Below are 16,822 nucleotides of genomic sequence, written 5' to 3'. Positions count from 1 at the left end.
CTAAAGCTGCTTCAAGAACTCCATAAAGATACAAACATCAGATATGACATCAAAGCTTGTGCGCATATATTATCTCATCCCATTATGTCATCCTCTTAGAGTTCAGTCTTAAAGTAAAAAAAAACATTTGCTGCTTTAGTATTTGCGTGCCGTTACACTGGTACTCCCATGCTGAGCACTTCCTGTTTGATTCCTATTCAAACAGCAATCTGTGTAATCACAAACCATCATGAGCGGCCAATGGGCCAGGAGACGCTGCCAACAGCTAGAAGGCTTGGCCATTCAAACTCAATCTCTCTCTCACTTGCGCTTTCTCCTTATTAGCCTGTTAGTTCTTGCAGGCTGAGTTAATTGCATGTGTGTGTGTGTATCTGAGAATGTGTATGTGTGTATTCGGCAGGGCCTAAATTTGACTCCAGCCCTAATTAACCAGAGAATGAGAGAAAAGAAAAAGTCAGAGAGAAATGCAAAAATGAACAAACTAAACATCTTAAAGATACAGAACAACTCCAAAAAATATGTTACTGTATTACAGGTGAAACTCGAAAAATTAGAATATCGTGCAAAAGTTCATTAATTTCAGTAATTCAACTTAAAAGGTGAAACTAATATATTATATAGACTCATTACAAGCAAAGTAAGATATTTCAAGCCTTTATTTGATATAATTTTGATGATTATGGCTTACAGCTTATGAAAACCCCAAATTCAGAATCTCAGAAAATTAGAATATTACATGAAATCAATAAAAAAAAGGATTTTAAATACAGAAATGTCAGCCCTCTGAAAAGTATAATCATGCATATGTACTCAGTACTTGGTTTGGGCCCCTTTTGCATTAATTACTGCCTCAATGCGGCGTGGCATGGATGCTATCAGCCTGTGGCACTGCTGAGGTGTTATGGAAGACCAAGATGCTTCAATAGCGGCCTTCAGCTCTTCTGCATTGTTTGGTCTCATGTCTCTCATCTTTCTCTTAGCAATGCCCCATAGATTCTCTATGGGGTTCAGGTCAGGCGAGTTTGCTGGCCAATCAAGCACAGTAATACCATGGTCACTGAACCAGGTTTTGGTACTTTTGGCAGTGTGGGCAGGTGCCAAGTCCTGCTGGAAAATGAAGTCAGCATCTCCATAAAGCTTGTCTGCTGAAGGAAGCATGAAGTGCTCTAAAATGTCCCAGTAGACGGCTGCGTTGTCTCTGGACTTAATAAAGCACAGTGGACCAACACCAGCCGATGACATGGCTCCCCAAACCAACACAGACTGTGGAAACTTCACACTGGACTTCAAGCATCTTGGATTGTGTGCCTCTCCATTCTTCCTCCAGACTCTGGGACCTTGGTTTCCAAATGAGATGCAAAATTTGCTCTCATCAGAAAAGAGGACTTTGGACCACTGAGCAACAGACCAGTTCTTTTTTCTTTAGCCCAGGTAAGACGTTTGACATTTTTAGCCCATGTCCAGGACCCGTCTGTGTGTGGTGGCTCTTGATGCAGTAACTCCAGCCTCAGTCCACTCCTTGTGAAGCTCCCCCACACATTTGAATGGCCTTTTCCTGACAATCCTCTCCAGGCTACGGTCATCCCTGCTGCTTGTGCACCTTTTTCTTCCACACTTTTCCCTTCCACTTAATTTTCTATTAATGTGCTTTGATACAGCACTTTGAGAACATCCAACTTCTTTTGCAATTACCTTTTGAGGCTTTCCCTCCTTGTGGAGGGTGTCAATGATGGTTTTCTGCACAACTGTCAGGTCAGCAGTCTTCCCCATGATTGTGAATTCAACTGAACCAGACTGAGAGACCATTTAAAGGCTCAGGAACCCTTTGCAGGTGTTTAGCTGATTAGAGTGTGACACTTTGAGCTACAATACTGAACCTTTTCACAATATTCTAATTTTCTGAGATTCTGAATTTGGGGTTTTCATAAGCTGTAAGCCATAATCATCAAAATGATATCAAATAAAGGCTTGAAATATCTTACTTTGCTTGTAATGACTCTATATAATATATTAGTTTCACCTTTTAAGTTGAATTACTGAAATTAATGAACTTTTGCACGATATTCTAATTTTTCGAGTTTCACCTGTATACTGTATATCAGTTTGGGGAATCAACTTTGAAACTGTAGTTTTCACGTTATAAGCAACTCATAAATTAGTTAAACTACAGCCAATCTATGCTTTTGAAATGGTAATTAGCTACATTACAAGCTAAAAAATTATTGTCCTTTTTAGCCAGTCTGGCTAGTAACAACCAGACCATCCATTTCCATTGTGTTTTTGTTTTCAGCTGGGACTGCATACTTTTCTCCCGTATTTGGAATGCCCAATTCCCAATGCGCTCTAAGTCCTCCTGGTGGTAGTGATTCACCCCAATCCGGGTGGCGGAGAACGAATCTCAGTTTCCTCCACGTCTGAGACCGTCAATCCACGCAACTTATCACGTGGCTTGTTGAGCGCGTTACCACAGAGACATAGCATGTGTAGAGGCTTCACGCCATCCACGCACATCTCACCACGCGCCCCACCGAGAACCACATTATAGTGACCACGAGGAGGTTACCCCATGTGACTCCACCCTCCCTAGCAACCGGGCCAATTTGGTTGCTTAGGAGACCTGGCTGGATTCACTCAGCATGTCAACATGTTTTTTAAAGTAGGTAGTATACAGTATAAAGTGCATAGTATGCACACTAATATTCCATTCCGAACATAACCTGATTGAGGTATGCAAAGATTTCTAGCAAGTTAGTCCACTGTCGGGCATCTTTGGAACGCTCTCGGGAGGCTATATCCAGTAATGCCAGCACAGCTCCTACTTATTTGTAGCTCTGTTCCAAAACCCAGTGTTCTGCCTACCTGGACAGCTATATTATGATAACCCCCCCCCCCCAAAGTCCTTTGCCAGAATGCATTGATTATGATACTGATTTTTTTGTTAAATATAGTATCAATAAATATAAGTTTACTATTTTATATAATATTTGTGAGTGCTATATGCATTCTTTATTGTGTCGTTACTTTAGTAACATGCTAACATCAAACTATATTGGAAATATTTGAGCCACATTTGTCCTGTGGTTCTTGTGATGCTGTTTAGCAACACGCTAACGTCAAATAATTTGAATCATGTTTGTCTTAGCGGCGTTGTTGCGATGCTTTTGTCATGCCAGTCTCCTGTCCGGACCCTTGAGCTGTTAGAGATTAATATATTGAATGCTGTTTAAGCTTTTATTTTCCTAATTTGGCATAAGTGTTTCATTATGTTCTTTCCATGATGTTCATGCATTTTGAGGAGTATATAATCGAACACACACTCACGGCGAAATCGTCAGGATTCGTACGGCTTTTCTGAATTCAAATTCGTATGATATCTTGCGACTGCACTCGTTTGAATTCATACGACTTTCACTACAGCAAAGGACGTCGCTGGAAAAAGTTTCCATCTAATATGCGACAATTACTTGCTTCTGTCATACACAATGGCTTCCTGTCATGTTTACACACTACTGATTGGTTTAGTTTAGATAAGGGCTTTGGTGTGAACAGGCCTTAATGCTATTTAGCGACACATTAATGTCAAACTATTGGAATTATTTGAGTTGTATTTCTCTTTCGGATCTTGCGAGTAAATCTATTTAGCAACACGTTAACGTGATACGACTGAAATTATTTTAATCACATTTATTTAGCAAGTAATGCTATTTAACAATATGTTAACAATATTACAATATTTTACAATATGTTAACGTCAAATTATTTGAGTAATGTTTCTCTTGCGGATCTTGCGAGTAATGCTATTTCGCTACATGCTAACGTCAAACTCTTTGGGAATTGTTTGAGTAATGTTTCTCTTGCGGATCTTACGAGTAATGCTATTTAGCAACATGTTAACATCAAACTATTTGATTAATGTTTCTCTTGCGGATCTTGCGAGTAATGCTATTTCGCTACATGCTAACGTCAAACTCTATGGGAATTATTTGAGTAATGTTTCTCTTGCGGATCTTGCGAGTAATGCTATTTCGCTACATGCTAACGTCAAACTCTATGGGAATTATTTGAATAATGTTTCTCTTGCGGATCTTGCGAGTAATGCTATTTTGCTACATGCTAACGTCAAACTCTATGGGAATTATTTGAATAATGTTTCTCTTGCGGATCTTGCGAGTAATGCAATTTCGCTACATGCTAACGTCAAACTCTATGGGAATTATTTGAGTAATGTTTCTTTTGCGGATCTTGCGAGTAATGCAATTTCGCTACATGCTAACGTCAAACTCTATGGGAATTATTTGAATAATGTTTCTCTTGCGGATCTTGCGAGTAATGCAATTTCGCTACATGCTAACGTCAAACTCTATGGGAATTATTTGAGTAATGTTTCTCTTGCGGATCTTGCGAGTAATGCAATTTTGCTACATGCTAACGTCAAACTCTATGGGAATTATTTGAGTAATGTTTCTCTTGCGGATCTTGCGAGTAATGCAATTTCGCTACATGCTAACGTCAAACTCTATGGGAATTATTTGAGTAATGTTTCTCTTGCGGATCTTGCGAGTAATGCTATTTCGCTACATGCTAACGTCAAACTCTATGGGAATTATTTGAGTAATGTTTCTCTTGCGGATCTTGCGAGTAATGCTATTTCGCTACATGCTAACGTCAAACTCTATGGGAATTATTTGAATAATGTTTCTCTTGCGGATCTTGCGAGTAATGCAATTTCGCTACATGCTAACGTCAAACTCTATGGGAATTATTTGAGTAATGTTTCTCTTGCGGATCTTGCGAGTAATGCTATTTCGCTACATGCTAACGTCAAACTCTATGGGAATTATTTGAATAATGTTTCTCTTGCGGATCTTGCGAGTAATGCTATTTCGCTACATGCTAACGTCAAACTCTTGTTTCTCTTGACGAACTTGATAAGCTGTTTTGCAACACATAAACTTTGAACTAGTGGAATCAATTAAGAATCACATCTCTCCAACACGGTTAACACTGTTTTGTAGTACTATTATGCATTAATACTGAAAAGTGTCAATAAAATAGTTATTTAATATTATATATTTACATATTATTGTATGAATACTACTAAATTGTATCAATACAGCAAAGTATCCATAAAAATAGCTGTCTACTTTAGTTGACTATTTCAACCAATATTTGTGTATGCTATAACACCAAACTCTATTGGAACCAATAGAAAGTTGCATCTATATTTCAGTTCTCGTGGGTTCGCATGCCATGCAGAGTTTCTGCCTACGAAGTGTGTTGCAAATCAGTCATTTATAAGGTTTAATTTCAGTTGCTGCCTCAGATGGTAGCTGCCTATGGCAGTAAACAGGAAGTTCTCTCATTACGACATGAAAGAGAGAGCTGTGCACTGCTGCATCTGAATCTTCCACCCCAGAGCTTGTGGCAGATCCACGCTGTGCTGGTATTACCCAAAATGCAATGTTGACTGGCAAAAGTGCAGAGAGTGGTCTGTGGTGCTCAAGCGCTTGCTGTGGGTTGGTCAAACATGTAATACATCTCTCCATACTTGCACACGTTACAACATGCCTAATGGCTCAAACTCCCATGGTTAATATTACCCTTAGCACACAAACATACACACACACACACACACACACACACACACGTTCTGACAGATACCTCTTGTCCGGGGTGGTTTCTTGACTGGGCGGTTCCTCCTGTAGGTCTGGCAGATTGGCAAAGTCGTCCTGCTCAGCCAATCCAATCGCTAGAGAGAGAACAACCATTTTCCCTTCCCTTCACCATGAAAACAACACACAAAACACAGAAAGAAGAGAAAGAGAGAGCAGTAAAGTACAGAGAGAAAGGAGAGAATAAGAGGAAACAAACAGAATGGGAGACAGTTAGTAGGCAGCAGGTATTATTCATTGAGTGTTGGGTTTGGATATCACCCCCATTCCTCCGACTGCAAGGATACGGCAGATATTGCGTTTTGTTTTAGAACCAACGATTTGCTTAACTTGCATTTAAGCACATAAATGTGTTTGGCTCGCATTCAGGTATGCTACTTTTTCTTAAGAGTCTGACAAAAATTTGTGTCACGCTTGGTGTGAATCATTTTGATGCTGGTAATTCCCAATCGCTTTGTTCTTGGTGTGAACAGGCCTGTAAACACTCCACACAAACAGTGTCACACATCACAATTTGATTTGCTGTCCATTTCATCAACACATCGTCCGAATCCTCTTGTTGCCACCTGTCCCGCTCTCTCCATCTTTTTAATGGTGTTTTCATCCTTCTCTCTCTCTCTCTCTCTCTTTTCTCATCTCCCTCTCTCTGCAGCCTTAATTGAGGCCCGTTAGAGAGATCTGGACTAATTGCTTCTATTTGAGAGTGGAGTGTTTGTGAGGTGTCAGGCTTTCTGGGTCACTGCGCACCCATCTTCTTTCCCGTATTTCTTACATTCTTTATTTTCTCTTTCCTAAAAAATGCTCCGCATCTCTGAGCTTAAACTTCTCTCTAATATCCTGCTATTCTTACATCTTCAACAGTTTTTGAAAGCCATCATCTCTCCATTCTCCCTCTCTTCTTATCTTAAAGGAATAGTTCGGTAATTGTCTCATTATTTACTCACCACCATGCTGTTCCAAACCTGTATTATGGTTATTTTTTTCAAGAATCTTTCAAGAATACCCATAAAACAATTTTCCATGCAACGCAGCATTCACGCACCAAAGAAGACCGTAAGACACAATAAAAGTCATGACTTATGTGTATGTGAGAAACAGACCAAAATTTAGTTGTTATTAACGGAAAACCTTCCCCTCCACTGCAGCTCGCAAGTCTAATTCTTCATTCCACATATTTGAACTGGCGTTCAATTTTGGGGTAAATTATGTCAAACGTGGCGCATCAAGCCTAGGCACCATTTTTTAATCTGAACGCAAGCACAAATGAGATTCCAGAGCTTTAGCGGAGGGAAGATTATCAGTGAATAACTTCTTACATTTCGGCCTGTTCCTTACACGAGGCTATCAGAAGACTTAAAGCTGAAGTATGTAACTTTTACGGTGTTCAAATATTTTCTCATATCCCAGCTTAATATGCAAAGACAACTACGAGTACCATTCATAGGTTCGTTTTCTTCAAAGTGTAAACACAGTGTCTATGTGGCATTTATTTGCGGTTTGGAACAACACAAGCATGAGTACATTTTCAGAATTTTCATTTTTGATTGAAATATTCCTATAAATCCTAACCTCTTCTCCTTTACACATTGTACATGGTATTATAATCTCCCATCCTAAATGTCCTTTCTTTCACTCTCTTCTCTTTTGGTTTTTATACGCTTCTCATCCTACTTCTCTCTCTCTCTCACTGTAAACCCATCCGTGTCTTCATATTCTCCTGGGTTTCCTTCCATTTTGGCACACTCTGGCTATTTTTAACTTTCAGAATTTAATGGCTGCAAAAAATAGCTCCTGGTGCAACTACACACACACACACACACACACACACACACACACACACACACACACACTCATATAACACACTCTTTGGCTCTCGCACAAACACAACAGACAGGATTCGTTATTGTCAAAGCAATAAAATGAGGCACTTTTCCAGTGAGAGCCGGACGATATCTGTTCAGGGATGTTCGCAGGACTGTTGCTGACCACTGATAACACACAAACAACCCTCAATTACACCATTCTGCTTCCTCTCTACCTCTCTCTCTCTCTCTCTCCCTCTCTCTCTCTCTCTCTCTCCCCCTCTCTCTTTCTCTCCCACCCTTTCTTGTTCTTTTTTTCCTGTGTCTCTATGTCAGACCCAAGGCCATGCATGTGTGTCAATGACATCCCCTTTAAAGCAACTGAGATGAAACATTAAGTCCACCCAGCTTAAACTGAACAAAGGCATGTTCAGAATGGCATATTGCCACTCTACTTGCAGTATTCAGTATATATATGCAGTATATGCTCTCTGGGAATCAAACCCATGACCTTGACGTTGCATGCGCAATAGCTGAGTTACAGAAACATTTACAAATACTACAAAATTATGTGTGGATGTTTTCACATAGAGATTATGCTTAATCAGGTTACTAGGTACACAACCTGTAAGTGACCCTAAAATAAATCAAATTTATGTGCATACACACCTGTTTTCCTCACACATAAACATTTTGCACATGAGACATTGCATATTAAATATGCAACATAAAGAGATTACTTAAAAAAAAAAAACATTGTAGGATTTTCTCCCCGGTTTGGAATGCCCAATTCCCAATGCACTCTAAGTCCTCGTGGTGGCGTAGTGACTCGCCTCAATCTGAGTGTCAAGAGGACGAATCTCAGTTGCCTCCGCGTCTGAGACCGTCATTCCACGCATTTTTATCACGTGGCTTGTTGAGCACGTCCACGCACAACTCACCACATGCCCCACCGAGAACCACATTATAGCAACCACGAGGAGGTTACCCCATATGACTCTACCCTCCCTAGCAACCGGGCCAATTTGGTTGCTTAGGAGACCTGACTGGAGTCACTCAGCATGCCCTGGATTCAAACCCATGACTCCAGGTGTCGTAGTCAGCGTCTTTACTCACTGAGCTACCCAGGGCCACCGTGTTCGCACTATTCTTGAAACTTTTGTTGCACACTTTTTTAAACATTATATGCATAACGTATGCAATATACTGTATTGTGTACTACTTTAGGTGTATTATATGTTTAACAAATGTGTGAACCAGTATGCAACAAAAGTTACAATTTTCTTGCATATATGATAGTATTTCATTCTGAACATATCCCAAGTGTCATACAAAACCCCATTTCTTTCTTTTTCTATTTTTCTTTCTTACTCTTTCTTTCTTTCTTTCTTTCTTTTTCTTTCTTATTCACCATCTCCCGTAACATGGTAACAATCCATTTAGAGAGTAATGATTCTGTGGACAGATAATCAATGCTTCAGGGTTAACATGAATCTCTAGCCAACAGTTTAACCTCAACACCGGCCTTTATAAACACACACACGCATAAACATACAAACTTAACTTAAACTTCTGTCATCATTTACTCCCTCTCTTGCTGTTCCAAACCCATATGACTACTTGACCAGTGACAGTCAAGCTCTAAAAATTACATAAAAGAAGTTAAGTATCATAAATGTAGTCATCTAGTGTGTGATACTCCAAGTCTTCCGAAGTCATACAATTGCTTTGTGTGAAGAACAGACCAAAATTGAAATTGTTACTCACTGTAAATCTTGCCCTCCGCCTTGGCACTCAAATCTCTTTCGCTCCTTCCTTCACATATGCCAACTTTCTTTGTGATCGATTTCATGATAACCAGAGAACCGACAGTTCAAATAGAAATTGTTGACGTCAAACATGCCATGAATGTTTTAAAATACATAAACAAGAATGAGATTTGAGAGCTGCGGCAGAAGGGAAGATTTTCAGTGAATAAAGACTGAAATTTTAGTTAGTTGCTCACACAAAGCAATCGGTCATATGTCATATGGACAACTGTTATGATACTTTTATAGTGCTTTTTTGTCCTTTTGGAGATTGTTCGCGTTCGTCCCCAATCGCTTTTATTGAATGAAAAATTGCAGTGTGTATATTCTGCTAAACATCGCCCATATATGGGTTTGGATTGGAACGACATGACGGTAAATAATGTCAGATTTTTCCCTTTTTTTATTAACTATTTGTTTAAAGGAAAATTTGCTGATAATTTATCCTCAAGCCATCCAAGATGTATCTGACCTTCTTTGTTCATCAGAACAGGATTTAAGATTTTTAGGGAAGTATCCCAGGGAAGTTTTAGCGGTTTGTTTTTCACACAAGCGCATCGATTAACTTCAGAAGACATTACTTGATCGGCTGGAGTCGTGTGGATTACTTCTTGCTGATTAAGTGTGCTTTTTGGATGTCAAAAATTGGTTCCCTTGCATTGGAGGATGCTTAAAACCTGGGATACTTCCCTAAAAATCTTAAATCCTGTTCTGATGAGCAAAGAAGGTCAGATACATCTTGGATGGCCTGAGGGATACCCAATTCCCAATGCACTCTAGGTCATTTAGTGACTCAATCCGGGTGGCAGAGGACGAATCTCAGTTGCCTCCGCGTCTGAGACCATCAACCCACGGATCTTATCACGTGGCTTGTTGAGCGCGTTACAGCGGAGACATAGCGCATGTGGAGTCCCACGCCATCCACCGCGGCATCTACGCTCAACTCACCACGTACCCCCACCGAGAGCGAGAACCACATTATAGCAACCACAAGAAGGTTACCCCATGTGACTCTACCCTCCCTAGCAACCGGGCCAATTTGGTTGCTTAGGAGACCTGACTGCATCACTCAGCACGCCCTGGATTCAAACTCACGACTCCAGTTGTGGTAGTCAGCGTCTTTAACCACTGAGCTACCCAAGCCCTTTGAACTATTCCTTTAATCTTTGAACAAAATGGATAACCGAGAGAATGGTAAATAGCAGAACAGAAAGGCAGTCACAGGAAGAAAAACATGTATCAAATAAATACAGTGAATCTGAAAAATGAGGATGTAAAGATCGCATGGCACAGGTTTCACTGCCGTAATGGCATTCATAGAAAATTTTCCGTGGCCTTTGAGGGGATGTTATTTTGTAGCCTGTAGTAAAAGCTGTTGACCTAGCAGCGTATGAAGACACCTAGCTATTTGCCAATGAATAGCTGCGTTTAAATGTGAAAATTACAGCCCTTCACTCGCACCGACCCCATTCAGAAAGTGTCTATTCTAATTCAATTAAATGCGTCACAACAGAGTCAAACGTCGCATATGCAGAACAGAGACAGGCTTACAAATTCAACCATGTTACATCACTTGAGAACCATAAAATCCATCATATCACGGTGATTTGATGTTTGTTCGCCTGTGGATAATCTTAGGAAATTAGATGATGTAACAGTCGTGTTAATTGTCATTTGAGCTAAGACCTGACCCCCCTCTTCTACAGGTCAGGCGGTAGCAGGCGGAGAGATTTACAGAGGCCGAGTTAAATGCTATTATCTAAAAGCAACCAGAGCATCTATTGACGACCTGTGACCTCTGTCATCCTGTCGTTATGTTCCGCACCCGGTTGATAGTCTGCAGTCCTGTGCGCTCTATAACTGGTATAAAAAGGTTTGTTTTAGCCACCCTGTCGAGTAAACGGCCCCGTTTAGAAATAAAAGTGTAAAAACAACTGGAGGAAGACAAACAGTAAATGATTAAAGGAATGGTTCACATTTACTCACCCTCATTTCACTCCAAACCTGCATGACTTGGAACAAAAAGGAGATGTTTTGAAGATTCTACAAGCTGCTCTTTTCTGTACAATGAAAGCATATAGCGATTTATTGGGACTCAAGAGCACCATAGAAGAACCATAAATTTAGTCAACTTGTGTGCTGCATTGAAAGAAAAGACTAGTAAGATTTACATCATTTTTATTTAGCACGTTTTTGCACACCGCAAATCTTTAACGTATGAAATTAAGTAAAATCTACTTAAATTCATGGTATAATATTGATTAAAACGAGTGTGTAAATTGAATAAACATTTCCAGTTAATACAGTCTTACAATCTGATGTACTTAAACAAATAACATTTTATAAAAACATTTCACATTTTGAACTTTCATTTTAAGCACATGTTTAATCATGTAACAAATGACATGTGAAATCTATGAGACAACATCGACTCGATGAACACTTGGTGCACAAATCACTGTAACGGTAACAATCAACAGATTAAAAAAAATAATTTTAATCATGAACGGGTCATTTTGAGTAGAACATTTATTTCAGAAGTTACCAAACGTAACAACAAAATCAACAATATAAACGGTGTAAATAATCTTGCAAACAGTGAAACCATACAAGCTCATTAATTATTTAAGCCCCGGTGCATGCTGGGAGCACCAGCTTTGAAAAGTTACGTTTAATTTACTTATTTTATTTACTTGTGAAATTCATTTAATTAGCGAATATATATATGACAAGGTTTTCTAGTTTAGGATTGAGACATGAGGCCGATAGTGGATTTTTGCCGATACCGATAACTAAGGTGGCGAGAGAGGCCGATAACTGATTAATCGGCTGATTTAGTTTTTAAAATGTAATTAAAGAATGTAAAATAAAATTCTAATTCGTTTTCATTCTTTATTATGGCGGGCAAAGACGAAGAGTTCAAAATTAATAAAATTCCAGATACGCTTTTTTATTCAAACGAAACGCTAATAATAACTAGAAAAATGTAAGATTTGTTTCATAACGTAGACTTTTAAGTATAAACAATCCCGAAACACACCGGAGACTCTTATTTTGAAATGAGTAAATTATGAAAAAACTATCGGCAACTATTGATAGATATTTTCAGATAAACGATCGTTCCAAAAAGCAACTATCGGCACCGATTAATCGGTAAACCCGAAATATCGGTCTATCTCTAACCGATACATGAAGAAGCATTGTAAAGATTACAAGCAGTCATTAATAATATTTACTTTTTAAGCTAGAGCATTGATTGTTACATGTTTGAATTGAGTACAAATGTAGAATATACTTAATATTTTCTGGTTTATGCTTAAACTAACTTATTCAATATAGTACTTTTCTGCTATATTTACTTCACTACACATTTTAGTTTTTTTCCAGTGTACATTCCAAGATTTCTGAAGTTGTACGAAAGTAATTTCAAGGTTTTTCCCGCATTGAAAATTTCCCGGCTAAATTTCAGCACGTATAAACGTGCGTTTGAAGCCTGATTTCACGTGTCGCATACGCCACCAGACAAAATCACTTGCGCAATTTTGATATCACGGCACAAACCACAAAACTTACGTGACTCATTTTAATTTAAGACTTTAACAAACTATGATGCAATTGACGTTTTTGTAACCTAACGGGTGGTGACAAGTTTGAACGTGCATGTGCTAATGAGATTTGAGAGCTGCGACAGAGGGGAAGATTTTCAGCAAATAACAACTTAAATTTTGGTCTGTTTCTAACACAAAACAATCACAAAAAACTAACAGTGCAGGAGTCGTATGGACTACTTTTATGGTACTTTTTGGTCAAAACACTTTTTCACAGAAGCAAGAAAGTCATATGGGTTTGGAACAACATGACAATGAATAAATTATGACAGAATTTGAAGTTTTAAAATGTCCTTTAACACAAAGGAGAGTCAAACAAGCATGTGCAGTGTTATTATCATCAACATATTACTGGTTATTTTATTTTGTCGATAATAACGAAGACACAATACATGTTTTTTGTCATTTCGCACATTTCCGTCAACTAAAATATACATGCCACTTTAGTCAGAGTAAACTTTTCTCAACTTAATAAATGTGACATTATAAAATATCAACTAAATATAAATTATATAAAACAAAAGCTGTATAAAAATGAACCCTGAACACGTACAAGCATTCATGAACATACACACACACTCAAACACACGCAAGTGCTGACACACACATGCATAATGCACATCCTGTTACCACATCTCCAGGAGTCCTCTGGGGTCCCGAAATGTGGCACATTTAAACCAGCTGAGACAGGCAGCACAAGAGGCAATATTCAGCTGCGATCAAACCCACATACTGTAATACAGCAGATCAGTGCAGAACAATGAGGGAGGGGGTGATATCCCGCTGCGGGGCTGAAATATAGTGTGACATACAGAACGAGGGTCTGACAGGGGCTGGAGATAGATGAGTGAGGAAAGAGACAGAGGTGCAGGAAACAGAGACGAGGACAGAGCAAGAGGAGGCACGCAGAACATTTTCAGATTTAGTGTGTTGTAAGAGCTCTATTATTAGAATGGACTGAAATGGCTGGGCTAGTGTTCATAAATACAAGAAAGATGCAATACTGGGCCTGTGCAGCTTGAGATATTTCACTAATAATGCATAGATTTAAATGCTTTTGGAGGCACTTAAAGCAAGTTTACACTAAAATGAAAGTTATGCCGTCATTTGCAAGATGTTACAAACCGCATGACTTTCTTTCTTTGGTGTAACTCATGATTGTTGACATGATGTTGCTCTTTTACTTACAATGGAAGTGAATTGGCCCAATACATAAACATTAAAATACACAAGTTTCAAGGATAGCCACAAGTTGTAAACATTATAAATGAACATGTTTTTAGTGTAATAAATCACTTAGCAACCATTTCTGTGTAATGTTATATTCAATATAATAACACAAAATCATGTAAACATAAATAATGTTTGTGTCTTGTAGCTATACGTTTGAAACTCTCTGTATTTTAAAGCAGACAGGAAGATCTTTAGTGAACAGGGGCTTAAATTTTGGTCTGTACCTCACACAAATCTATCACGTAGCTTAACAAGATTTAGAGTCAAACAAACTACTTTTATGATATTATTACATCAAATTTGTCATTTTTGGAGCTTGACACACCATAGTCACTGTACGCTTTCACTGAAGGAAGTAAGCAACGTCAAGGTTACGTTAAACTTCTCATTTTATATATCACAGAAAAAAGAAAGTCATACAGGTTTGGTGCGACATGAGGGGAGAGTAAACGATAGCAGAATTTTGGGGTAAACTAAACCTAAGCCCTATATTACTGAAAGTAAGCACACGTTAACCTCAATCTCGTCCCTCGTATATATAAAAAAACAAGCAAAATAGACAAAATATACCACACACAGGAAGTGACTTACAGGAAGGACTTCACGTCCAGGCCTCGTTTCTTCACCTGACCCATCATGTGATCCACACTGCCAGGGTTCCCTCTTATGGCCCGTGCCCCGGTACCTCCCGACCTATAGCGTGAAGCACCTCCACCTGCCGGACTGCCCCTGGAAGTGCGTGAGCCAGCTCCGCCTCCAGCCCCACCCCCTGGCCCAGCACCCCCACCCCCTTCCGCACCATTCCCTGGCTGGGTGTGCAGCTGACCCAAACTCTGGGATATGGGCGGTCTGCTGGCCAAATTTGGAGCTGGAGCATGGAGCAATGGCTGCTGGAGGCTCTGCTGGCGTAGCAATGTCCGGGGCCGCGCCATCGGCCCAGAGGAAGATAAATGGTCCATGGTCGCGGTCGAGGAGAGCCCGTGGTCGGCCAAACTTTGTGGGCAGAGCAGGAGGGTAGGCAGGGAGCGAGAAGAGGATTGGTGAGAGTGACAGAGGGAGGGGCGAGGGAGCAGGAGGAGCGAAGGCGGGACCAGAACAAAAGGGTTGGGCGAGGTAGAGGAATGGCGAGGAGAACGATTGGAGGAAGATTTGGATGAGGGAGGAGAAGGTGTAGGAGATGGAGAAGGGCATGGAGGCAGAGTCGAGGACAAGTTGAAAGAAAAGAGGGAATTGGTTGAAAAGAGGAGAGGCGAAAATTGAGAGGAAGTGGAGGTGAGATTCAAAGATGGATGGGGGCAGAATGGAACAGCCAGAGATGAATAGGACAACGGAAAGAAATCATTGAAAAGGATGTCGTCAGATGGAGGAGGGGAAGGAGGAGGGGAAACAGGTGGAGCCGGACGAGATGTGGGCGGGGAGAGGAGGAGAAGCAGAAAAAAGGAGAGAAGCGTCAGACAAAGACAGTAGCCACTGTAACAAAGGTAGCAGAAGACACCGCGGCCGCCCTGGTCTGTATGCGTCTGCAGATGTGCGTGTCCATTCACGGTCCGAGCGAGACTGCCTTGTGCGGATGGCGAGCGGTGAGCGTGCGTGTGTGTCTGGGAGGCGTGTTTGCTGCCTGCCGCTGTGCGCGACTGACTGGATCGCGACGTGTGTCCAGAACGACTAGAACGACGTGGTGTGTGTGGCTTAAGTCGTCCGCCACTGGTTCTTCCAGGTGACTGTTTTTTGGTCTGCTGAGAGCCCCCCATCTCTCGAGTGTCCTTCGCTTCTACATTCGTCTACTCTTTCCTCTCCGTTCTTTTGTGTCTTAACTTTGCTCGCCTTTAAGTGATACCACGGCCCCCTGTGTTCCTTCAACAGCCAACCAAGTACGTTGTCTTCATCTGTCATGCTTTTATCCTCCCCTCCCCTCCCTTCGCAATTACATCTTTCTCTCTCATTAGCCTTGTTTCGCTCCTCCTGATCTCAAAACTGTGTCAAATCCACCTCTGAAACTTCATCTCGAGTTTCGCCTGAGCTGCTAACATGACTCACACCCAGTAAACATTTCCCCAGATATTCTTAAACCTTTTAAGCTTGTCGGATCCCAGCAGCAGGCCAGAGTCAGTAAACATTAAAAAAAAAGTCAATATTTAGAGTAGCATTTCAAAAAAGAAGTTCAGTAGTTAATCCAATAATTTTGCTCAAATCCTGATGTTTAAGTCAACACATAAAATGCCAATCACACCACTTTTTACTTTAGTAATGTGACAGAGTTCAGTTGAATAAGATATTGAAAAGATTTGTAGGGCAGGGCTTGATTTCACTGATCAGGAATCAATAGGATCAGGAAAAGTGAGTGTTTTTGGCTATTGGCTATAGGCCGCACGGACATGGGTGATTCTCATGAAACCTTTCAAGGAAAAATAATCTGGTCATATTAAACCCCATATCAATACAACAAATATGTAATTATATTTTGCATCAAGAGAATGAAGCCTACATTCAAGGAATATTCTGAGTTCAATGCAGGCTCAATCGACCGCATTTGTAGCATAATATTGATTACCACAAAAAATGTATTTCGACTCATCCCTCCTTTAATAAAAAGTGCAAAAAGTTAGGTTACAGCCAGGCACCTACATTGGAAGTGAATGGGGCCAATTGTTGGAGGGTTTAAAGGCAGAAATGTGAATTTTATAAAAGCACTTCTGTTA

General features: G+C 40.1%; 1 protein-coding gene across 1 annotated transcript in view; it reads right to left on the bottom strand.

Annotated features, from left to right (window-relative positions):
* Positions 1–15,874, bottom strand: part of LOC127638289 (uncharacterized) — a 42,725-nt gene extending 26,851 nt beyond the window's left edge. The window contains exons 1-2 of the mRNA XM_052119761.1: positions 14,715–15,874; positions 5,662–5,778 (exon numbers count right to left, since the gene is read on the bottom strand). Of these exons, the coding sequence (XP_051975721.1) occupies positions 5,662–5,778; positions 14,715–15,874 (1,277 nt within the window). The remainder of the gene's footprint in view (positions 1–5,661; positions 5,779–14,714) is intronic.
* Between the last annotated feature and the right edge of the window lie 948 nt (positions 15,875–16,822).

This window comes from Xyrauchen texanus, chromosome 46, assembly GCF_025860055.1.
Source record: "Xyrauchen texanus isolate HMW12.3.18 chromosome 46, RBS_HiC_50CHRs, whole genome shotgun sequence".
Taxonomy (NCBI): domain Eukaryota; kingdom Metazoa; phylum Chordata; class Actinopteri; order Cypriniformes; family Catostomidae; genus Xyrauchen; species Xyrauchen texanus.
Note: the sequence above shows the minus strand (reverse complement) of the source record. Positions and strands in the feature narration are given on the sequence as shown.